Source organism: Carcharodon carcharias, chromosome 5 (assembly GCF_017639515.1).
Source record: "Carcharodon carcharias isolate sCarCar2 chromosome 5, sCarCar2.pri, whole genome shotgun sequence".
Classification (NCBI taxonomy): Eukaryota; Metazoa; Chordata; class Chondrichthyes; order Lamniformes; family Lamnidae; genus Carcharodon; species Carcharodon carcharias.
Genome location: NC_054471.1, coordinates 194404219 through 194428938, shown reverse-complemented (window position 1 = coordinate 194428938; position 24720 = coordinate 194404219). Strand labels below are relative to the sequence as shown.

The window sequence follows — 24720 nt, the reverse complement described above, 5'->3', positions numbered from 1 at the left end:
ATGAGATGCTGCTAAGAGCAAAATACTGTGGATGCTGGAAATCTGAAACTAAAACAGAAGATGCTGGAAATACTCAACAGGTCAGGCAACATCAGTGGGAAGAGAAACAGAGTTAATGGACTGGATTTTACTGGTCCCGTGGAGAGACAGATTTGGACAAGGGGGGGCCAGGAAAATATTGGGGAGCTGCCATCGAAATGGCTCCCCGACGCCTTCCCACCATCGGGGAACTTCTCCAGGGGTGGGTTAGTAACAGGGTTAACTGCCCGTTCCAGGGAGGCAGACAACCAATTTGTGCAATTAAGGGTCTATTTAGGAGCCATTTTGCGATGTCCCTGATATTTTCCTACTGCCGGAGTAGCACCCCCCATTTCCGCATTTCACGAGGTCACTAGCTCATTGAAGGCATGAGGCCAGGGAGCCATCAACACCTTCTTTAAACCTGCCCTCCAGGAGCTACAATGATCATCAGGCCACGGCCGCAGACTATGAGATCACCTTTCACAGTGATGGCCTGACAGCTTTGGCCATACTTACTTTGAACAATTTTAAGTGTTCAGAGGACGTCTCTAAGTTGAGGTGTCCTTGCAATCTCCTACTTTTGTTGGCGGCCCTCAGCTCTTCGAACATTTCAGGTTGGTGACCCTCTGCCGAAACTGAGAGTACTTAGAGATGTAACAGTTTTTAAGCAAGGCAGGGAAAGTGGGAAGGGGAGGGAGGAACCAATGGACAAGGTTTGTGATGGGGTAGAAGGCAGAGAAATTAAATGACAAAAGGGGTGATAGTGAAATTGTTGAACTCGGTGTTGAGTACAGAAAGCTATAAAATGCCGAATTGAAAGATGGGGTGCTGTTCCTCAACAATTTGATGTCATAACCTCTGCCTTTTTTGGTTGGCAGCTGTTAGTGGTGATTCTGCCTTCCCATTTACATCTCGAAATATATCTCTTACTCCTTTACTTGTCCCATTACCACCTGTTTTTGCTTTGCCATTTAATATCTCCAGCCATCACAGACATTCCCATTTGTTCTTTCCACCTGCACCCCACCTTTTGCTGCCTGGCTTAAGGCTTGTTAAATTTCCTAAGAACTGTCAGTTCTGATGAAGGGTCGCTAACCTGAAAATTTAACTCTGTTTCTCTCGACACAGATGCTGCTAGACCTGCGGTATATGTCCAACAATTTTTGGACTTATTACGAGAAAAATATACTTGGCTTTTATTTTGTTTATTAATTTAATAATAATAACAACATATTTACTAATGAATAATAATGCATATATAATTAAGTTTGAATAATAAGGCAGACAATGTAAGGAACAGAGCCAGGTTAAAAGCTCATCTAATTAAGACAGTAAAATGAATAGGAACCTAATTTTCTGAGGAAGGTTTGGCTATATTAATCCTTTATAGTGATCAAACTCAACAGCTTATTTAATTTTCTATAAATCTGAGTAATATACAGTTCAATATTGAATATGTACACACCGATAAAATATGTATTCATTTGCAGCATATGGAGCACACTTATGTAGAGTGGTCACCTGTTTTTATATTGCTGTTGGAAACCATCACATCTCAAAAACTGCAAAGATTTGTTAATCTCGTTCCTTGTTTGTAACCAGTTGCCTATAATAATTCATTTAAAGGTATTAGAATTTCTTGTTGTGAACAAGATTCTCCTAATTCGACTATGAAGAATTAAATTCATGTGACAATTATAGCCCTGAAGTGTTGTTTTGAAAAAATTGCCCTGGTGCAGGGACACTAATAAAAGCCTTTCCATTGGGACAGTTGTCATTAATTCAGTGTTTTTGTTGAAAAGGTCACGATCAAATGGGCTTATCACCAACAGTCTGATTAGGATCATTGGCAGCAACAGTGACATACCTGCCCCAGTCATGAAGTTATTGCAGTAGTAAAGAGTGTTCAGAAGAGTTCAGCCCTGACAGGGCAGTTCTGGGATTGAAGCAGTAGCATCAGATTTTGGTATGAAAGGAATCATTCAGCTGTGCACTCACTTCCTTGAACCACCATTGTAATCCGCAGGAGGACGTTCCCCTGTCAGTCCTATCACATTAAAAGCAGAACTCAAGTAATTTCTACCATCACTTCAGATATGGAACATCATTTGATCCTTGCCTTGCATTTTCTTACATACTGGGGAAATGGCCCAGGAGTAGCAGCCCTTACGTGCAAGAGGTTCAACCCAGGGTTCTAGCCCAGACATAGTCGCAGATGCCATAAGTATGCTGAAAAATCATCCATATCACTATTTGGGTATGGAAATCCAGACAAAAACACGATACACTATTCAGTCCAGCGAATAGGATATCATTTTTGTGACTCAACATTAAAGGCCACTGCTAGCGTCTGGCTATCATCAATGCTAATAATGATAACAATTCTGTCCATCATCTCAGTCCTCTGTGACTCACACAGTTTGTTAAGTGAAAATATTTCATGCCAATTAGTTCGTTATAACAACAAAATCACATTTAAATCATCCACAAATATAAACCACAAAGTTGATTCTACCCCACCTGCTTTGCAAAAACCAGGCAAGCAGCCAGGCGTTTAAAACTAATTTACTTGCCTCCATGCAGGTTACACTCTTAGTTTGCTCTTCTGAATGGGCGAGAGGAACTTGCACCAATAGACAATGGGGACATTCTCTAAATATGCAGGTCAGGCTCCAATACCATCATCCGGGCCTGACTGTAATTTTAACTGCAGGCCTGTGTGGGGAAGCTGTTGTGTTCTTCCTACTAAGACAACCTGGCAGCAAGAGGAGTCAGAGCCAGAAAAGACCCAGGTAGCAAAGTTTTTTTTCAGTTTCCTTGTGGGCCAGGAGGAACAGGAGTGTTTAAGCCCCACAAGGAAACCATGGGTGTCCTCTGCCCCAAGCTTCCCTCCCACCCAGAACTGTGATGCCCCCCCCCCACCAACTGAGACCATTCCCCAGTGTCCCAACGGCAGCCTCCTCCCACCTGAATCCTCCCCCTGCTTATTTACTGTGGGTTCAGGAGGGAGACTGGTGGGACCTAGGCAAATGAGGCCCGGAGTTAAAATCCCTTGGGCCTTGTGCAGAATGTTTGCATTTTCTATCCAAGGCCTTAGATGGGTATACTGGCAGCAACCACCACCTCCTGGTGGCGCTGCTGAGTCCAGAAGAGCTGCTGGCTTCTGATTGGCTGACAGATCTCAGCGAGCAGAGTCGGGGAGGGGGTTTTGATCCCAGGGAAAAACCTGCTGCTGGCAAACGATGCGGCAGAACTACCCAAAAAGAGGTGGGGGGAGGGTGGGGACAAGAACCCTGTCAATTCCACAAGATTCCCCCCAAAAGGTTGTTACCACATTGGATGGATTTCCAAGCAAAATATTGGAGGCAAAAATAACTGGAATATTTTAGAACAGCAGGATAGACAGTGAAGACATTGGAGCATGGATGAGAAAAATGGTGAATGACCAGACCGATTGGTACTTATTTTGTGATCTAGCCACTTTATTTTTGTGTCCTACCTCTTGCTCTATTATCTCTCCCTTTTCTAGATATTAACCCCAACTTTTCTTGTGACTCCTGAATAATGTGCCCCACAGTGTATCATATTTCTTTCTTTTCTTCTAGCTCAAGGATCATCTCATTCTTCTTGTTCCAACTAATTTTCAATCTGTATCTGTAGCATCATAATTCAAATGCCTCGAGTCTCCTTACTTCAGGATTCAAGGTCCAGTTTTCACATCTGTGTCATGTTGTTGAGCACATATAACACTTAATCATTCTACTTCTTATCACCAATTTAATATTACGACCGCACAGATACACTTTCATTTGTCTCTTTTCTGATTGTTATTCTCTGTTTAACCTCTTTGTTGCTTCAGCCACCTGATGTTATTAAACTGTTGAAGTAAACAATTATTTTGACTTGCTCTACGTCCATATTATTCATTCCAAGGTCAGATTTTGAGGGTCCTCTTTTTTGTGATTTACCTTTGTCTTCTTGCATTTATTTTTGATCCATGTTACAAGTTTTGCTGACATATTTGCTGAAATAGTTTGTAACTTATCCTTTGTCTCCATAATCGGTATTTCATCATCTACATCGGCTACGTCCCATAATTCGTGCGATAAAAGTTATCCCAAGGTTTGCTCCTGTACAACCCATGGTTCAGAAGGTTCTTCAGCTCATCTCATGCCTTTGTCTTCCTCAGGTACCTGATAATTGAAAATTTTATTCCACCTGAAGAGAAAAACAAGATCATGAACCGGTTGTGTTTTGACTGTGAGGAGGATCAGTGGAAATTCCTGCCTCTAGTCCCTGCTGAAAAGTGAGTGTGATTTGAAATAATATGGTCTCAGAACATGTCCTCTTTATGTTTAAAAAAAAATGCAGAATAAAGGATTGTTGAAGAAAGAAAAGGAAGCCAATTGCAAACATCCAACATAGTAAACGTTGCCCTTAATCTTAATTATAACTCCAGTTTGTAAGGCCATGGGGATAATGCTTCCAACTTCACACCCCTAAGTGGGGAACATTACCTGACAGAGCTTGGGCTGATAAGTGGCAAATAGCATTCATGCCACACAAGTGTGAGGCCATAATCATCTTCAACAAGAGAGGATCTAACCCTATCCCCTTGACATTCAATGGCATTACCATCACTGAATCCCCCACCAACAACATTTTGTGGGTTACCATTTACCAGAAATTTAACCCAGCCATATAAATACTGTGGCTACGAGAGCAGGTCAGAGGCCGGGAATTTGTCACTAACTCACCACCTGATTCCCAAAGCCTGTCCACCATCTACAAGGCACAAGGCAGCAACGTGAGGAAATGCCGTCCACTTGACTGGATGAGTGCAGCTCCAACAATACTCAAGAAGCTCAATGCCATCTGGAATAAAGTAGCCCATCGGCACCCCTTTCACCAACTTAAATATTCACTCCCTCCACCACCGACGCACGGTGGCAGCAGTGTGTACCATCTACAAGATGCACTGCAGCAAGTCACCTAAGGCTCCTTCGGCAGCACCTTCTAAACAGATGTGCTCTGCCATTAGGAGGACGAGGACAAGAGATGCACAAGAACACCACCAGCTGCAAGCTCCCCTCCGAGCCGCACACCATCCTGACATGGAACCATATCGCCGTTCCTTCACTGTCGCTGGATCAAGATCCTGGACCTCCCTCCCTAGCCAGCGGCACTCACGTCCCATGAAAGAAAAAATAAGTATTTTTGAAGTGTAGTCACTGTTGTAGTGTAGGAATCGCAGCAGTCAATTTGCACACAGCAAACTTTCACAAACAGCAATGTGATAATGACAAGAAAATCTGTTTTTGTAGTGTCGATTGAGGGATCAATATTTGCCAGGACATTGGGCATAACTCTCCTGCTGTTCTTCAAAATAGTGCCTTGCCATCTTTTACATCCACTCAAGCAAGCAGATAGAACCTCAGTTTAACATCTCAACTGAAAGGTGGCATCTCTGACAGTGCAGCACCCCTTCAGTACTGGACTGGAGTGTCAGCCTTGATTTTTGTATTCCAGCTTTGGGGTGGACTTGAACCCTGAACCTTGTAACTCAGAGGTGAGAGTGAGCCACAGCTAACACTCATCGAATACAGCACCTTTATAGTTAGAAAATGTCCCAAAGAGATTTACAGATGCATTATAAAACAAAACATTGTGTATGTATGTGTGTATATATATAGCCACATACAGTGATATTAGATAAAATAACCAAAACCTTGGTCAAAGAAGTAGATTTAGGATTATTTTAAAGGAGGAAAGCGAAGTTTGGAAGGGGAGAGGCAGAAGGAGAGTAGGGGTAAAAACAAAAAATGCTGGAAAAGCTCAGCAGGTCTGGCAGCATCTGGGGAGAGAGAAATAAAGTTAACATTTCGAGTCCGTATGACTCTTCTTCAGGGCTAAGGAGAGGTAGAAATATGATGGATTTTATACTGTTTAAGAGGGGGTGGAGCAGGTGGAGCAAAATAGAAGGTCAGGGATAGGTGGGAGCTAAGTAGAAATTTGACAAAGATGTCATGGACACAGGATAAGTGGAATGTTAATGATAGTGTTAAAGACTAAAGAAGGTGCCTATTGTGGTTAAAGGTAAGTTAGCACTATGTGTTAATAGCAGAACAAGGGTCAGCACACTTTCAAAGCAAAGCATAAGAACAAGTGACAGATGGCCCTTGGGGTGGGGGGTGTTGGGGGGGTGGGGGGGTGGGGGGGGTGGGTGGGGGGTGGCGGCGGGGGGGGCGTTGGCGCGGTAGTGTTGGGGGCGGGGGAGGGGGAATGTTGCAGTTGGAGAAAAATATTGGATTGAATAAGGGGCCAAGATGGAGGAGAGAGTTCATGGTCTGGAGTTGTTGAACTCACTGTTAAATCCGGAAAGCTGTAAAGTGTGTAACCGGAAGATGAGGTGCTGCTCCTCCAGTTTGTGTTGGGCTTCACTGGAACATTGCAGCAGGCCAAGGATGGACATGTGGGCATGAGAGCAGGATGGTGAATTGAAATGGCAAGTGACAGGAAGACCTGGGCCATGCTTGTGGACTGAGCGAAGATGTTTCGCAAAGCAGTCACCCAATTTGCCCAATATAGAGTAGACCACATGGGGATCAGTGAATACAGTAGACCAAACTGAAAGAGGTTCAAGTGAAGCACTGCTTCAACTGAAAGGAGTGTTTAGGGCCTTGGACAGTGAGGAGGGAGGAGGTAAAGGGGCAGGGGGTACACTTGCGATTGCAAAGGAAGGTGCCATGGGAAGGGGGTGAGGAGTAGGGGGTGATAGAGAAGTGGACCAGGAGTTCACGGAGGGAACGGTCCCTATGGAACACTGACAAGGTGGGGTGAGGGGAAGATGTGTGTGGTGGCAGCATCGTGCTGGAGATGGAAGAAATGTCCAAGGATGATCCTCTGAATGCGGAGGCTGGTGGGCTGAAAAATGAGACAAGGGGAAACCTTTCATGGTTCCAGAAGGGAGGGGAAAGGGTGAGGGCGGAGGTGTGGGTGGTGGGTCGGACATAGTTGAGGGCTGTGGGGAGGAATCATCGGTTGAGGTAGAAGGAAGACATGTCAGAAGCACTGTTTTGGAAAGTGGCATCATCAGAACAGATGTGACGGAGGCAGAGGAATGGGGTAATGGGATAGAGTCCTTACAGGAAGCAGGGTGTGAGGAGCTGTAGTCGCAGCAGCTGTGGGAGTCAGTGGGCTTGTAATGTTTATTGGTAGACAGTCTATCACTATAATTGGAGACAGAGAGCTCAAGATAGGGAAGGGAAGTGTCAGAGATGGACCATGTCAAGGTGAGAGAAGGGTGGAAATTGGAAACAAACTCAATACATTTTTCTAGGTCCAGATGAGAACATGAGGCAGTACCAATATAGTCATCGATGTACCAGGAGAAAAGTTGTGGGAGGGGGCCTGACTAGGACTGGAACAAGGAATGTTTCACATACCCTACAAAAAGACAGGCATAACTAGGGCGCATGCAGCTACCCATAGCCACACCTTTTATTTGGAAAAAGTAAGGCAAGTTAAAGGAGCAATTGTTCAATGAGAGAACAAGTTCAGCCAGGTGGAGAAGAGTGGTGGTGGATGGGGATTGTTCAGGCCTCTGTTCAAGGAAGAAGCGGAGAGCCCTCAGACTGTCCTGGTGGGGGATGGAGGTGTAGAGGGATTGGGCACCCAAAATGAAGAGGAGACGGTTAGGGCCAGGAAACTGGAAATTGTTGATATGAAGCAGGGTGTCAGAGGAATAGTGAATGTAGGTGGGAAGAGACTGGACAAGTGGAGAGAGAATGGAGTCAAGGTGGGAAGAAATGAGTTCCTTGGGGCAGGAACAGGCTGGCACAATAGGTCTATGAGGACAGTCCTGTTTGTGGACATTGGAAGAAGGTAACAGCAGGCTGTGCAGGGTAGGGAAACTATGAGGTTGGAAGCAGTGGAGGGAAGATACCTAGAGGAGATGAGGTTAGTGACAGTCCCTGGAAACCATGGCTTGATATTTGGTGATGGAGTCATGGTCCAGGGAGATTTGTGTGAGAGGTGACGCTCAGCCGCTGCAAGGTAGAGGTCAGTACGCCAGACAACAACAGCACCACCCTTGTTGCAGGTTTGATAACAAAGTCAGGGTTGGACCTAAGGGAACAGAATGCAGCAAGTTCAGAAGGGGACAGGTTAGAGTGTGTGAGAGGAGCAGAGAAATTAAGGCAGACGATGTGACGCTGACCCTTGTTCTGCTATTACACATTCTGCTATCTTATCTTTATACCACTATCAGCACCTTGTCTTCCGGGCGGGATTTCTCGGCCCTGCCAGCAGCCAGGTTCATCTGGTCCACTGAAAGTCAATGGACTTTTGGCTGAGCAGCCAAATCTTCCATTGTGGGGACCACCCCGACGGGACCAAAGAATCACGGTCTTAATCTTTACCATCACCATTTACACTCCCTTTGTCTTGTGTCCATGACATCTTTGTCAAATCTCTCCTGAGCTCCCACCCATCTCTGACCTTCTCTTTCACTCCACCCACTCCACCCCCTCTTAAGCAGTATAAAATCCATCACATTTCTACCACTCTTCAGCCCTGAAGTGGTCATATGGACTCGAAACGTCTTAACTCTGTTTCTCTCTCCGTAGTTGTTGACAGACCTGCTGAGTTTTTCCAGCATTTTGTGTTTTTATTTCAGATTTCCAGCAAACATATAATTTTGCTTTTATTATAGGGAGAGAAGGGCCCGGGCAGCTGAAGGCATGGCCACCAATGGTGGCATGATTAACATAAAAACAAAACACTGAGTCCATATGACTCTTCTTTAGAAGAGTCGTTTGAATGATTAATATCCTTTGTGCTTAAGGGGCCAGAAATACAGGAGTGCAGTGAGGGGCTGGAGGAGATTACAGAGATAGTGAGGGGCAAGGACTTGATCGGATTTGGAAACAAGGTGAAGAATTTTAAAATCAGGATGTTGCTTGAGTAGGAGCCAGTGTAGGTCAGTGTAGTTTATGGAGGGAAGAATGAAGACTCAAGGAAGAGTGCAAGAGGGCATGCCAGGTGCAGCACCAGGCATACCTAAAAATGAGATGTCACCCTGGTGAAGTTATAACCAGGACTACTTGTACGCCAAGCAGCATAAGCACCAAGTGATAGACGGAGCTCAGCGATATCACAACCAACAGGTCAGATCTGAGCTCTGCAGTCCTGCCACACCCGGTCATGAATGGTGGTGGACAATTAAACAACTCACAGGAGGAGAAGGCTCGACAAATATCCCCATCCTCAATAATGGAGGAGCCCAGCACATCAGTGCAAAAGATAAGGCTGAAACATTAGCTACAATCTTCAGCCAGATGTGCCAAGTGGATGATCCATCTCAGCCTCCTCCGGAGATCCCCAGCATCACAGATGCCAGTCTTCAGCCAATTTGATTCATCCACTTGATGTCAAGAAATAGCTGAAGGCACTGGATACTGTAAAGGCTATGAGCCCTGACAATATTCCGGCAATAGTACTGAAGACTTGTGCTCCAGAACTTGTTGTGCCCCTAGCCTTGCTGTTCCAGTACAGCTACAACACTGGCATCTATCCGGCAATGTGGAAAATTGCCCAGGTATGTCTTGTACACAAAAAGCAGGACAAATCCAAACCAGCCAATTACTGCCCCATCAGTCTACTCTCCATCATCAGTGAAGTAATGGAAGGGGTCAGCAACAGTGCTATCAAGCGGCACCTGCTTAGCAATAATCTGCTCACTGATGCCCAGTTTGGGTTCTGCCAGGGCCACTCAGCTCCTGACCTCATTACAGCCTTGGTTCAAACATGAACAAAAGAGCTGAACTCCTGAGGTGAGGTGAGAGTGACTGCCCATGACATCAAGGCCGCATTTGACCAAGTGTGGCATCAAGGAGCCCTAGCAAAACTGGAGTCAATGGGAATCAGGGGGAAAACTCTCCACTAGTTGGAGCCATACCTAGCTCAAAGGAAGATTGTTGTGGTTGTTGGAGGTCAGTCATCTCAGCTCCAGGACATCACTGCAGGAGTTCCTCAGGGTAGTGTCCTCGGCCCAGCCATCTTCAGCTGCTTCATCACTGACCTTCCTTCCATCATAAGGTCAGAAGTGGGGATGTTCGCTGATGATTGCACGATGTTCAGCACCATTTGCAACTCCTCAGATACTGAAGCAGTCCATGTCCAAATGCAGCAAGACATGGACAATATCCAAGCTTGGGGTGACAAGTGGCAAATAACATTCACGTCACACAAGTTTCAGGTAATGGCCATCTCCAACAAGAGAGAATCCAACCATCATCCCTTGACATTCAATGGCATTACCATTGCTGAATCCCCCACTATCAACATCCTGGGGGGGTTACCATTGACCAGAAACTAAACTGGACTAGCCATGTAAATACTGTGGCTACAAGGGCAGGTCAGAGGCTAGGAATCCTGCAATGAGTAACTCCTGACTCCCCAAAGCCTGTCCACCATCTATAGGTCACAAGTCAGGAGTGTGATGGAATACTGTCCACTTGCCTGGATGAATGCAGCTCCAGCAACACTCAAGAAGCTTTATACCATCCAGTACAAAGCATCTCACTTGATTGGCACCACATCCACAAACATTCACTCCCTCCACCACCAGTGCACAGTAGCAGCAGTGTGTACCATCTACAAGATGCACTGCAGGAATTCACCAAGCCTCTTCAGACAGCACTTTCCAAACCCACGACCACTACCATCCAGAAGGACAAGAGCCGCAGATAGATGGGAACACCACCACCTGGAAGTTCCCCACCAAGTCACTCACCATCCTGACTTGGAAGTATAACACCGTGAGTTCACTGTCGCTGGGTCAAAATCCTGGAACTCCCTCCCTAACCACACTGTGGGTCTACCCACACCACATGCACTGTAGTGGTTCAAGAAGGCAGCTCACCACCAGCTTCTCAAGGCCTCTAGGGGATGGGCAATAAATGCTGGGCCCAGCCAGAGAAGCCCACATCCCGTGAATAAATACATTTTTTAAAAATGTCGACCGAGGGTAGAATGCCTCAGTATTCTTCCTATTGTTTTGGAGTCCAAAATTGCACAGTTTTTAAAACTAAGGTTTTATATTGATTTACCATTATATCTCAATGTTTGTATTCCACACCTTTTTGCTGTAAAAGCCATTATTTGCTTTTTTATGGCCTTATCCATTTAATGCTTTTAATGTCTTGTGAACTTAAGCCCTCAAATCTCTGTGTTTCACATCATCCAGCCTTCCCCCATGTACCGTCTCACAGTTACTGGTGGTAATATTGACTTTGGGTGATAGAGTGAAACAGGTGTTATCGATTCAGCCACCACTTACACACATCTCTTCTGATATTTTTCATTTCCATTGACTACAATTGAAAGATCCTCCCCGATCTCAATCTCTACCTCCCCGATCCGCACTGACTGCTACCCTCCTTCCTGGTTCCCTCCATGGACTCAGCTGAGGGCTGCTCCTGGGGGTTGCAGTAGCCTGATCTTTGATCCTCCTCTCCCCTGAAGCTGCCTGGGGATATCCATTTGGTGTTTACAGTTCGCCAGCTCAATAATAATGGAAGCCTAAACCATGGCCATTTTTGGGTGGGCTCAAATTTCTATGGCAGGTTGCAAAAGCAGCAAATGCTGGAAGCGCACAGGAAGTCTACCTGCATCTGCGGAATGAACAGACGAGCTAACAGCCGGGATTTTTCGGCCCCGTCATAGCGGGACTCGCCACGGGAGACTCGGCGACCCTGCCAAAAGCCTATTGGCTTTCGGCGAGACCGGACAACCCTGGCGCTGGGTTGGGCCAGGAAATCCCGCCCGACATTGCGGGTCCTTCATCAGAATGTCGTCAGAAATGTTGTTCATTTTAACAGTAACATTTCCAGAGTTTATTGATACAGTTTCACTGAGCTAATTTTTTATAATTAAAGAACTGCCTTAATATTGTAGAGCAAAGATACTATCAGTACAGATCTGTCGGTTATTGTTACAATGCAAATCATATTGTGAAAGCCTTACGCTGAAAGTTCTTCATTAAAATGCACGGGGTTTAGGGTTTCAGAGCAGTCTGAAGAAATGTTGTTTTTTTTGCTTTATTATTCGGTTCCTCTGTGATCTCTATGTTCTTTTTATCAGTCACCAAATGAAGAAAAGGTCTACGTCTGCAGTCGGCTACAAGCGACCAATCAGTCAGTATGCTAGAGTTGCTATGGCAATGGGTATTCATCCCAGATACAGGGTAAGTAATAAATCATGTACTAAGAGATTAACGGGTCTGCAGAAACCATTAAATATGACACAAAAACAGCCTTTTTCATGCCTCCCCAGAAGGTGATAAACAAGACTTGCAAAATAATTGTTTCATGAAGAAAATCTGTTTCACCATGTGCGTTAAGAGGTTTCCATTGTCATTAAATACAAATAAGAATTAATTTATAATATCAATATTAATATTGTATACAGGCTTTCAAAATATAAGCTCTACAAAGGGATTAAAGTATTTACCAACCCAATAAAGATGGAGTAGAAATAGGTCATCCAGTATCAACTTACGAACAATTCCAAACATGTTCTATTCGTCAAGGACAGCTTTACTGCAAATTGTTTCAGAAAATATTCTATTCATAATACCCTGGTGCTTTGATTGTGCAGTATCTTATCTTCTGCACCCACTTCAACTGAAGTAATCTAATTACTAACATTGACCTCCTAATGCATCCTTGATCTTCCTGTGCGACATTTGTCATTGTGAGTAATGCGTTCAACAATATTGACAAGCTGCTCATGATACCTACACACCATGTACCAGACTACCTTTGTTGTCGGTGCTTAATGTCAAGGGACATCAATGGAAATGTTTTGGTTTCTTTTCTGGGATTGCCACATACACTGTGAACTGCAGTTCCAGATTATGACTGCACTGCACAGGAACCTGTCTCTTCCGCACTTGGCCTCAGAGCTTGCAAGTACTTGGTGCACTCTAATGCTGACAGAAAATGTTGGTATTCAGAGAGCATCATTTTTTTAAAGGTGAGCCCCCAGTATGGTTTGAATACCCAGACCTTGTAGCTGCTGAAGAACATATGCTGTTAGTCCAGTTAACAGGTTTCCGCTACTCAGCTCCTATTCACTGGTAATCTATTATTCACCTGGTGGGCACACTTCAAACTTACCACCTAAATCTCCTAAATCGGATATATTTGTGCTGGTGTTTGTTGTTGGGAATATCCTCTCCAACAACACCATGTTGGATGATGAAATCTCCCATCACCAGACAAAACCAAGCTCAGCATTCGGCAGGCTCACCCACAGGCTTTGGAGAGAGAATGGACTTTGTCTGAAAACAAAGAACAAAGTCTACCAGGCAGTGGTTTTTGCTTTGGGTTTTGAAATGGAATCATGTAAGAAAAGTCCTATCTGGCTTATGTAGTCATGTGACCTCTGTCACGTGGTACAGGGCTGCAAGGGTGGGGGGGATGGGATCCATCTTACATTCAGTTCAACAAAGTCATTGTACTAGAAGCACTGTTTGAACTCATAACAGTTCTGACATCACTTCTGTATAGCTATGAATCATGGTATCACATAAAGCAAGCAGATGTATTCCACCTTTGCTGCTTAAGATCCACTTGCAACATCAAGTGATAGGGCAAAATCCCGAACACCAAAGTTCTTGCAAGGTGCGACATCGTACCTCGTATCGCGAGCACGCTCATCAGAACTCAGCTTTGTTGAGTCGGCCGTGTGGTTTGCTTGGAGGCTTTGCACATACCAAAGGCAGCATTCTACAGCCAACTGAGTGTGGGAACCCACACTTAGATATGAAGACATTCTGAAAGCCAACCTCTGAGCCTGTGGGCTGGACCCCATTACATGGGAAAATAAAACACTGGACAGATCCAAATGGAGAAAGTATCTGTTATTAAGCACTCTCAGCATTTGAGAGAAAATATGCGGTCTCTATAGAACGAGCAAGCACACCGCAAAGCCAATGACTTCACCTAACCCTCCACCAGTGACTTCATATGTAATATTTGTAATTGGATCTGCAAATCAAGACATATAAGACGAAACTAACCCAGATGGTGAACAACTGGTCTCCTTGCTGAACATTCATATGTCGAAGTGACAAGAGAATCCAGGGCATTCGCTACAAATGGAGTGGCTGCTGCTTTGAGTACTATGAGGTGATGGGTGCTACAGGGCCACACTGCTGTTTCTTTGGGGTCTTTGATTGAAACAGAGAAACAAACATGGCAGCTGAAATGCACTCCCTGAAACAAGGCTTACATAACAAAAGTGTTGCACTGTAGAAGTGTGAGTGAATGCATAGAGAAAGGCATGGATAACAAAGAATGGATGGGATTAACCCTGAGCTTTGGGAATGCCTCCATTATCTCCATGATCTGTTCATACTGACTAAAGCATTTAAAATGAGGGAGAGCTGTTCAAGTTCTTGGTCTGCTCCCCTCCCTCATGTATGCAGCACTTTGTCCTGCAAGCCAAGAGTGGCTTAGAGATATTGGAGAGCATACATGCAAGTGGCAAAGGCTTGAATGAAGGTTGTAGTGGCATATGGGCTAGGGAGGTGGAAGGGTCATGGTTAGGTGATCAGTGGATGTGGTTCATATGATAGAATATGAGTTTTGGAAGCAGAGCTCAGAGTCGAACAGGACATTGAAACTGTGAACTGTCTAGTTCAGCCTAAGACAGGACCATGCAGGGGGCTGGAGTAATTGGGGACTGAAGATGACCTTCAATCTTTCCATTCTTTAGTTGGAGTAAGTTAGTTCATGCAACACTGAATGCCAGAGAAGCCATTAAGGGTTAGGGACAGGACAGGGCGATTTGGCTTGGGAAGGGGGGAAGCAACTGATCAGCAGTGAAATCCATGAGGTTCTTGCAATAGTTGATAGAGTGGAAGTGGGGGAAGGGTTTTAAGAAGATGATTGTTCTGGTAAAACGAAGCTTAGGGTTATTTATTCCTCCCACATTGATCTTAAAGTTATGGACCATTCTGGTCGAGGAAAGCAAGGTATGGTAATGATTAATGTAGTCAAGGCAGATCAGGCATTGAATGCTTAAGCCAGTGTGCACTGAGGCTGCTTCAATTTGCATTTCTTGGACCTGAGGGAACAAAGATGGAGGTCATATTAAAAGAAATTACTTAACTAGAATATGGTGAAAGTTGTATTTGTAATAAGGGTATCAAAAGCAGAGCCGATTGGGAGCACTTCTTGTGCATGGAGAGCCAAAGCACTACAGAGGTCAAGAAAACAATTGTGAACCACTTGGGAGAGTTTCTTCCAGATGGATGCAGAAGAAAATTGGCTTAAAGGAGGATAAGGGGAGATGGGTGGTGAAGAATACCAGGAAGTGGTCAGAGATAGGTCATTGATTGAGACCATGAGAGAGGAGAGGCTACACGAGATGGCAAGGTTCAGGAAGTGCCTGTGAGCAGAACATCCACTTCTCAGGTTAGGTGCATGTTAAGTTAACTATGATGGTGATATTTCCAAATGGTACAATATTCTCTGACCAACCAGAAATTATGTGGCTGAATTATATTCCTATCAGATGCACTGATTTTCAGTAACTCAAAGTTCCACTTTAACTAACCTGCCCTGCAGCAATTTCACATTGCTTAGTGCCCCACAGGAATTCTATTACCCTGTATTTCGGGGAAGCTTTGATACTAATGCTCTGCAATTCAGAAGGAGCATCGGAAAACAAAAGGATTTATGTATTGCATTATATAGCTACATCCCATAAGGCACAGCACACTGAAATTTCCAGTGCTTGATCCAAAAGTAGTACGTAGGGACAAGAGGAAACTGCATGAAACCGGCAGGATCCCATATTATTGAGTATATTTCACATGCTCATCAAAATATTGCAGGTAATGCCACAGAGGCCCGTTGCTATTGGCAACCACAGCAGATTGATGGGCGGGGGGGAAGCATTAAGGGTCTATCAGTCCCCTTCACAAGGAGGCCAAGCTGCTACTTGATTTCAGTCTCTTCTGGCAATCAGGCCCAGGTCCAGACCTAAACCTCATCAGCAACCCTACACCCCCACCACGCCCTCCCCAAAGCCCCCTCTCCCAAATGTATTCACTTCCATCAGCTCACAACTGAGAGTGCCTGATTTCACTATGCATATAGGTCCCTAGCAAAACCTAGGTCAAAACCACAGAAACTCCTGGACTGCCCTTTACCCAAATCACACCACATTTGATTTGGGGGCTGATGTCTAGGATGAATGGAAATTCCACCTTTTAATAAGGTCCCAAAGATGCTCTTATCAGAGGCTGAGATTTGGCGTACCTGCTAGTCTTGGCCTAATTCATAGACTTTCTGCTGCGCTCTTGCCTGATTATTGGTGGAAATGCACTGGAAGGCCTGTGGATTTTTGGACTCACCACTTATAACCGCCATATATTTTAATGGTAACTGTGAGAAGATTATCTCCAAGAAGTATCAAGCACAGTTTCAAGAAGTTAGCTCCCTTTCCGGAGCATGTGTGCTGTTTCTTTTCATCCATTCAATCTCTGACCACTAGGTGGTTCTATTTAACCTTGAAATAAAAGCGGCCCAGTGCTGTTTTCAAAATGAGTCTGCAAGCCATTACACTGCCGTTGAAGTAACTTCATGACAAAATCAAGCTTGTATAATTAGCTTGAAAAATTGCTGGGTTCTGGTAACTTTATTCAAGGCAGAACTGTCTGAATTTTAATCAAACCTTGGATAGCATTTCTCAAGCTAAAAGAGAAGCTGATGCAGGTGAATTGGGAGCAGGCAAGACTTTTTTTTCAAAATGGTCCAGCTAGTTATTATTCATGGGCTCTTGGCATATTTTAATGAAACATATGCATTAATAAATAATACTGCAGCAGCTTGGCCTCCTCGCAAAGAGGGCTGACTGTATTTCACCCAGGCTGCTCTGATTGTTGTGAGCAGCTGGCCTCTGCTTCAATACCTAGCAACGTGATCAATAACAGCAGAATCCCCAACATGTCCTCCCGCTGGATGAGCCTCCCTACTGGATTCCCAAAATCAGAAAACTCCACCCTGCTCGATTTATTTTCCAGTGTCAGCCCTGTTGTGAACTAGATTGGCTGTTGCTCCTCATATCCTATAAGAGGAATAAATGACTAATGCTCCAGCTAGTAACTGGAATCAGTGGGAGCTATTGTGTGGGTTTGTTTATCTTGGAGATTGCTTCCTTAGACTATCACTGTTTATTGGGATGCAGGATGAGCTCACCCTTGATTTTAATCTTATATTGTCCCTTGGTATTTTTCTTTGATTTGGTCATATTACATCATAAAGATTAAATTTGTTTTCAGAGAATGATCCTGCCTAGATATTGTACGGCGCCTGCTTAGTTATTGATTGGATACTGAAGGCGTTTACAGACTCTGAATCTGAAGCGGAACCAGTTCAACTTGCACTTTCTCTGGGCCAGAAGGTCATGGGCCCACACCCCATTCTAGAGGGTTGATTTTCACTCGCTACATCTGACGTTGCTGGGATATAACTACCTCAAAATGGGGACAGGAGCCAAACCGAACATTGTGAACACTGATGATACAGCTGCGCCAAGTTGAACTGGGCCCAATGATGGGTACCCAAAGTGCCTGCCTGTTTCGACATGCAAATCAAGTTCCCCATGTCCATGGGTGACAGGGCAGAAGAAGCCCGGCTAAGATAAGTGTGAAAGTATTTTTTGTGAGGCCGGGAGTAACAGCAGCTGCTGCAGAGCACGGCTTCCTCCGCAAATCATGACCACCCTGCAAACACTTTGGTTGTTGGCCAAAGCAGCCCTGTTGGTCAATCTTTATCCAACAAGCTTCATCAGCCACTTGTTTGGGCCCATTAACACCAATTCCAATACCAATCCAAAGTTCCACCACCTCAATGCTCTCCAATCCTGGAACTTCTCTCTGCGAGTCCTAAATTCCAAGCTCTGATCCCAGTGGTCTTTACACCCAAGGAGACCACTCATGTAGCACCCATACCTCAGGATGTCAACCCTAGCACTTGCATGACACAGGATTCCTCTGCCCACCCCCACCAATGCTCAACACCCCCAAAAAGCCCTTACCATTGCTCCAAAATTGAGGACATGTTCTCATTCATTGCAAATCCCTGGACATTGCTCTAATACTCAAAAGTTCTGGGACTTCCTTCTCCTGTGTCTTAACGCCTTAAGATCATTCCCCGTGCTCTCACATTGCAGAGCTTCCTCCATTGCTTTTACTTTCAAGGGGCCCTCATATTTACCAAATTATCTCACCCCCCATCTAATCCTCAAGAGCCTCATGGTTCCCATACCACAAAACACTTAACGACTACTGCCAAACCCAAACAATCACCAGTGATGCCTAAATCTAGGACATTTTCACCCCTCACCAACAAGGTACTCTGAAATCCCTTGCTCTCCAACTCCAGGACCTCCACGGCCCTGAAAAATATCAATACTTCCAGCTCAGTGCTGCTAAGCAGTGCTCCCATTCAAGTTATACTAAGGCTACATAACTACCTAATGTAGACTAAGCCTAGGGCTCCCACAACACACCTTTCTTCCAAGACCCCACATTTTGGTATCTGACTTACATCTTCCTTCATCTTTCTGTGCATCCTTTGGGCAGACTTTTCCGCTCCCATTGGCCATGGGCGCGTTTGGAGGTGTGAACGGACAATATGGCAGGAAGGCCAAAAATCAGTCTTATGCCATTGGGAAACCAGGTTGTGATCATCCACTCTGCCCGTCAATGGCCGGCCAGGTTTCCTGCTGTCCAACCTCAGGAACTTGAATGCATTTGCATCTCATTATTGTGCCCTCACACTGGAATCATCCCCTCGTGTCATGTTTACCTCCCACGTCAGCATGGCTTCAGAATGGCGTGATTTGCGACTGCCTTTAAAAGGTGTGCACCTGGCGAGCTGAAATGCAAGGACAACTCAGAGGGTGAGTGCACACAGCCTTGAGCAGCGCTTGTGAGGATCGCCCTTGGACATCAAGCAAGAGGTGCTGCGCATCCTGTAGGTTGGGTGGGGGGGAAGCACAGGAAAGTTGCCTTTTCCCGGCTGACTTTCAGTGTGGTGTCGGGGCAAGGGCTGCAGTGTGGGTGGTGCCCGGGGTGGGGGGATGGGGGGTGCCAAGGCAGCACAGACTGATGGAAGTACACAAGCACATGTCGGTGGTGGGGAAGAGTGCGGGAAGTGGCCGCACACTTGGAAAACTTGTCAAAAATAAGCATTCTTCTGAGTTGGTGGTATTGTCAGTGGGCTAACAACCCAGAATAATGTTCCAGGAACCTGGGTTCAAATCCCACCATGGCAGATGGCAAAATTTGAATTCAATAAGAAATCTGGAATTAATAAGTCTGATGACACCCACGAAACCATTGCTGATTGTTGTTAAAAACCCATCTGGGTCACTAATGTCCCATGGGGAAGGAAGCCTGACCTACATGTGACTCCAGACCCACGGCAATGCGGTTGTCTCTTAAATGCTCTCTGGACAAGGGCAATAAATGTTGGGCCTAGCCAGAGACACCCACATCCCAGGAATGTATATTTAATAAAAGCTCAATTGACTTGCTTGGAGTCGGGTCTGTGAAGCATTTCTGCCCACTCAAGTAACACAAATGCAAGAATGTGCCGCCACCAAATGCTCCATAATTTTTCACCCCTTCGCGCAGGCTGTGAATTAATGGGAGTTTTTTAGGGGGCTGCAGAAGCAACTGGACGACTGGAGCAGTCACTGATGGAGCTGCTCAGAGTCCTGTGCAGTCGATTTATTCAGGTTTGGGCCAGTAACCTTCATGGTTCAAGCTAACAGCGCAGCCTTGCAGTGCGGGTTAGGAGAATGAGCTGAGAGCACAGTGTGCAGTCCAGTGGCCGCAGCTGTCGTCCAGTGGTGTGGGGCGGAGGTGGGTGGGGTTTCGGACAGCCATGAAGCACACTACACACTAGCCATCCAAGTGGTGGCCATCCAAGCACTCTCTGGCATGCGTGAAGGGAACTTGAGGCACAGCCGGAGCCAGAGACTTAACCAAGAGAGGTCCTGAGGAGACATATGCTAGCCCTTGCATCTCTCTCTTTGATACTGCAGGAGGAGAACATCAAGATTATGGAGCCTGGTGACCTGTGTGTGACCTCGCAAGCTTTCACCTACAGGGGTGTCCAGGAGGTCACAGACATCATCTTCGTGAAGACACACAACTTTGTGCATTTCAACTGGGATCAGGCAAGCCATGAAGCAAGAGTGCTGGGATTTGCCCAGATCTCAGGAGTCACACAGGTGCAGGGTGCCATCGACTGTACTTGTGTGGTGCTTAGATCTCCGTGGCAACAAGCAGTTCCAGCTAAATGGTCATCTGGTCTGCGACCACACACCCTGAAGGTCTGCACGTGATTCCCAGGGAGCATCCACAACATCTTCCAGGGTCCACAGAGGCCACAGGGCTGGCTTCTCGGTGACAGGGCTACCCACAGAAGATGTGGCTGATGATGCCCATGTAGTGGCCTGAAACTGCAGCAGAGAAACAATAATAACGAGGCTCACGCCACATCCTGGACTATATACAAATGATTTGCACATTGGAAAGGAGGTTCCGGTGCTTCGACAGGTCCGGTGAAGCACTGCAATACAATCCCCAGAGGGTGTTGTGCATCATCATAGGTTGCTGCAGTCTCCGCAACCTGGCGCTGCAACTGGGGTGAGGAGGAGATCAGAGCTGCACATCTCCTCTGATCAGGAGGACATCAAAGGGGATGCAGCTAATGAGGCCCTGGCCAGTAGAGACAGGTGCACTCATGAGGCCCCAATAGCCGCAAGGTTCAAGGGGAATGATGATGAGCTGCAATAAGGACAGTCCTGACATCCTCCCTTTGCATCTGTAGGCATTTGACTCCTGTGTGCCTGATGGCAGTGCCCATACCCTCTGTATTCAGGCTCATGTCATGGAGATGCAGCGGAGGAACTAATATTCACTAGATTCCAGGAGGGTGATGAAACCTGAAGTGAGGACACTCCATAGATCTTCTTATAGCCTCTGTGAGCACCTGACTCCTATCTGTCTGAGGCCAGCTCGCTTGCACTCTGATCAGGGTCATATCATGGAGACACAGCCGTGAAACTTTAAATGCACCTGATCCTTTGTCAGCCTTCAGCACCTGAGCCCTTCAGGAGCACAGCGTCGCTGGGCACAGATGCTGAAGAGATAGGGGACCAACCCCAACTCAAAGGTGCTGAGCGCACACAGAGAGAATGAGGGAACTCTGTGACGCCTGTCCATGACATTCTGGCAGCAATGACCAGCACCGTCGAGGTGCAGGCATCACTGATGTGTCCAGTGAGTCTGAAGCCGGACGATCACTTTGCTCTGAAGGTTACACGCTGCACAGGGAAGAGGCCCTGGGATGAGACACCTGCCTTTATCTTGTGCAGGAACCAAGGCGACCTGTGAGGAGCACTGAGCTACCGCGTGATATTTATGTCAGGGTTCGTCCTCACAGCTTGCTATCGGTGTATGTATGGGCTGCCCAAGACACACAAAAGCGATGTCCCTCTCCGCCCCATCTTGTCTATAACTCATTCTGCACAACATGAATTGAGCAAATGATTGTTACAGCCAGCACTATATCACGGGGACCTGGACCAGCCACCAAATAGGTAGTCTTGCCACGAGATCCCCTCTAGGCCCGGCTCTCACAAACATCTTTGATAGGTTCCATGAGAAACATGTCTTCGATGGAATGACACCTAACCTCCTGCCCCTCACATATTTCCAATATGTTTGCTATATTTAAATCTGTAGCAGCGTGTAATAATTTCCTTACATGTCTTAATGGGATCCATCCTGCGCTCAAATTCACCTTTGAAATGCAGCACTCAGATGAACCCTCCTTCCTTGACGTACCAGTTGAGAAATCTGCCAGGGGTTTCTTTACCATGGTCTACCATAAACCTATCTTCACTGGTCAACATACGTGTTGGGATTCTTACAGTTCCACACGCTATGAGATTGGCCTTATTGGCAACCTTGTAAATGGGGCCCGAGCCATTTGCTCACCATGAAAGCTTGATGCTGAAATATGGGCATCAAAGACATCCTGCAGGATAATGGCTACCCTGATCAGATCATATCGCGCTATATTTCACACAACCTCATGTACGGGCCTAAGGCTGTCACTTGCAGCCCTGAAAAGTGCCCAGTCTGCCTCATTTTACCCTGGAAGGGCAAGGTATCTCAAAAGTTTGAGCAACAGGTGAAGCTAGCTGTTTCACGCTGCTACTATGCAGTAGCAACACGAGGGGTATTCGCCACTGCTGTCAAGCCAAAAAGACATTCTGTCTATCACACAAATGAGTAATGTGGTATATCAATTTCAGTGCCAGTGTGATGCTAGGTATATGGGCCATTTGTCCGAAAGTCTGGTGGATTGTATCAAACCAGCCGCTGTCCACAACGGTCAGAGTACAGACCGTCCCCAACCAGCCCGTGCTGGCAAAACTTAAAACACAGTGTCCAACATTAGATGTGATTCTGTGATTGGACAGCATTTGCTCAATAATCCTAAGTGTGCTCAGAATTACGCTGACAACCAATTTAAGATCATCAGTCAGGTTCACAGTATAATGCATTTGCGTGTACTAGAATCTACATATATTAATACACAGGGCCCTGTTCGTTGCAGACAGAAAGAACATGTGTACACACATTGCATCTGTTTCAGCTAAACAAAATGTGACTCGTTTACTGACTCATTCCTCAGGGCAGTGCCTTGACCAATCAGGTTCAAGCTACCTGATTTAAATTTTAAACAATGCGTGGCAGTTAACTGTCAGTCACCATCATTGGTGCATTCTCCATGACAACGCCACTTGCCAACCAATCAACACACTCTTCACCTACAGTATAAATTGTTGTTTTCCCCTTATATTGGCCCTCTTGCGAGTGTCCTGGTGAGTGCAAGACGAAAAGCTCAGACATGCCTCTTTTTTCAGCAATACTCAAGTTCTGTCAAATGACTATAATCCTCTTTGCTATCTCAGTTGTCTAGGCCCTAGATTCTGGACTTCCCTCCCTAAACCCCTCCGTCTCGCTATCTCTTTTCCTCCTTTTGAGCTGCTGCTTAAAATCTATTCCTTTGATCAAGTGTTCGATCACCCTTCCTGATATTTTATCTGGCTCGGTATCAAATTTTATTTTAGAATTGCTCCGGTGAAGTGGGTTGGGATGTTTTACGATGTTAGAGGTATATAAATACAAACTGTTGTTGAGAAGGAATTTAGGAAGCTAACTGCTGGATGTCACAAAATGTGCTCGGGGGATAGAGGTAGCTCTTTACTTCCTTTTGCTGGGTTATAAATTGGCACCATGCCTGACACTGTGGGCCTCCCAACTTTTTGGCTCTGCATGGGTAACTTAAATCAGTCATCTGGATAACAAGTATGTTGAGGCATCCCGAGAGACAAGCCTTCACTAGAAAGTTTCATAAAATGATGTATATTTAAAGAGCTCTGAGGTTACACTGATGTTTTCCATTCTACCTTCCAAAATTTGAGTCAATGATATGCTAGTTGCACTAATTTTTCTGAGAGGTGGTCAAGATATGTGAAGTACATTCACCTCCTTTTGTCGCTGCTTCCCAAGCAGCACTGGGACCACAGACATTTAAGCCAAATGCCCCTGACCCTCCTTTCTAGCATCCCGCTCAGAATTATCCCGAACGTGCTCACATAAAGGGTGCAAACCTCCCCCAGGTCTTTGCACCACCTTCTGCCATTTATCCCATGGCAGGCCAATTGCAGGCAGCAAAAATGACAATCCTTAGATGGCTGGGTGTCCCATTAATGCACATCTGCTACATTTAAAATCTGACGTAGACATCTCACCCATGGGGGCAGCACCCTTCCAGCACTTGGGCCTTGGGAAATGTTGGGAGTTCTGGCTCATTAATGTATAATGTGACCTGAGTTTGTGCACCTTCTGGATTAACACCACTGCATCCAGAACAGGAAATACATTCCAGTATGCCTAGAAAATAAGATTTTATTTCAAACTGATTATTTTCTTATGAACGATGACCTTTCAGTATTGCCGCTAGACTAGGAACCCAGAGACCCAGGGTAATGCTCTGGGAACCCGGGTTTGAATCCCCCACGGCAGATGGTGGAATTTGAATTCAATAAAAGCCTGGAATTAAAAGTCTAATGATGACCATGAAACCACTGTTGATTGTTGTAAAAACCCATCTGGTTCACTAACGTCCTTTAGGGAAGGAAATCTGACGTCCTTACCTGGTCTGGTCTACATATGACTCCAGACCCACAGCAATGTGGTTGACTCTTAAATGCCCTCTGAACAAGGGCAACTAGGGATAGGTAATAAATGCTGGCCTGGCCAGCGATGCCCACATCCAATGATTTAAAAAAAAGCTAATCAACCTGAAATGTTATCTCTGTGACTACAAATCCAGCTCATCTCATCAAAATCCTCATCTGAGCCCCTACAGCAAAACTCATATACGACCTTCCCTTCTGGTAAACACACGCTACCCTTTCCCCAAGATGTGGCTACAGCCCACTCATGCCTGGTGACTGATCACATGCTGATCATGCATCTATACTACCCTATAAAGTATGCACAGTGCCAGTGCAGGTGACACTGAGTGC

At 45.6% G+C, this 24720-nt stretch overlaps 1 protein-coding gene across 1 annotated transcript in view; it reads left to right on the top strand.

Annotated features, from left to right (window-relative positions):
* LOC121278104 (kinesin-like protein KIF3C) overlaps positions 1-24720 on the top strand; it is a 272922-nt gene that overhangs the window by 221061 nt on the left and 27141 nt on the right. Inside the window, exons 6-7 of the mRNA XM_041188173.1 lie at positions 4211-4327; positions 12166-12268. Coding sequence (XP_041044107.1) covers positions 4211-4327; positions 12166-12268 — 220 coding nt within the window. The remainder of the gene's footprint in view (positions 1-4210; positions 4328-12165; positions 12269-24720) is intronic.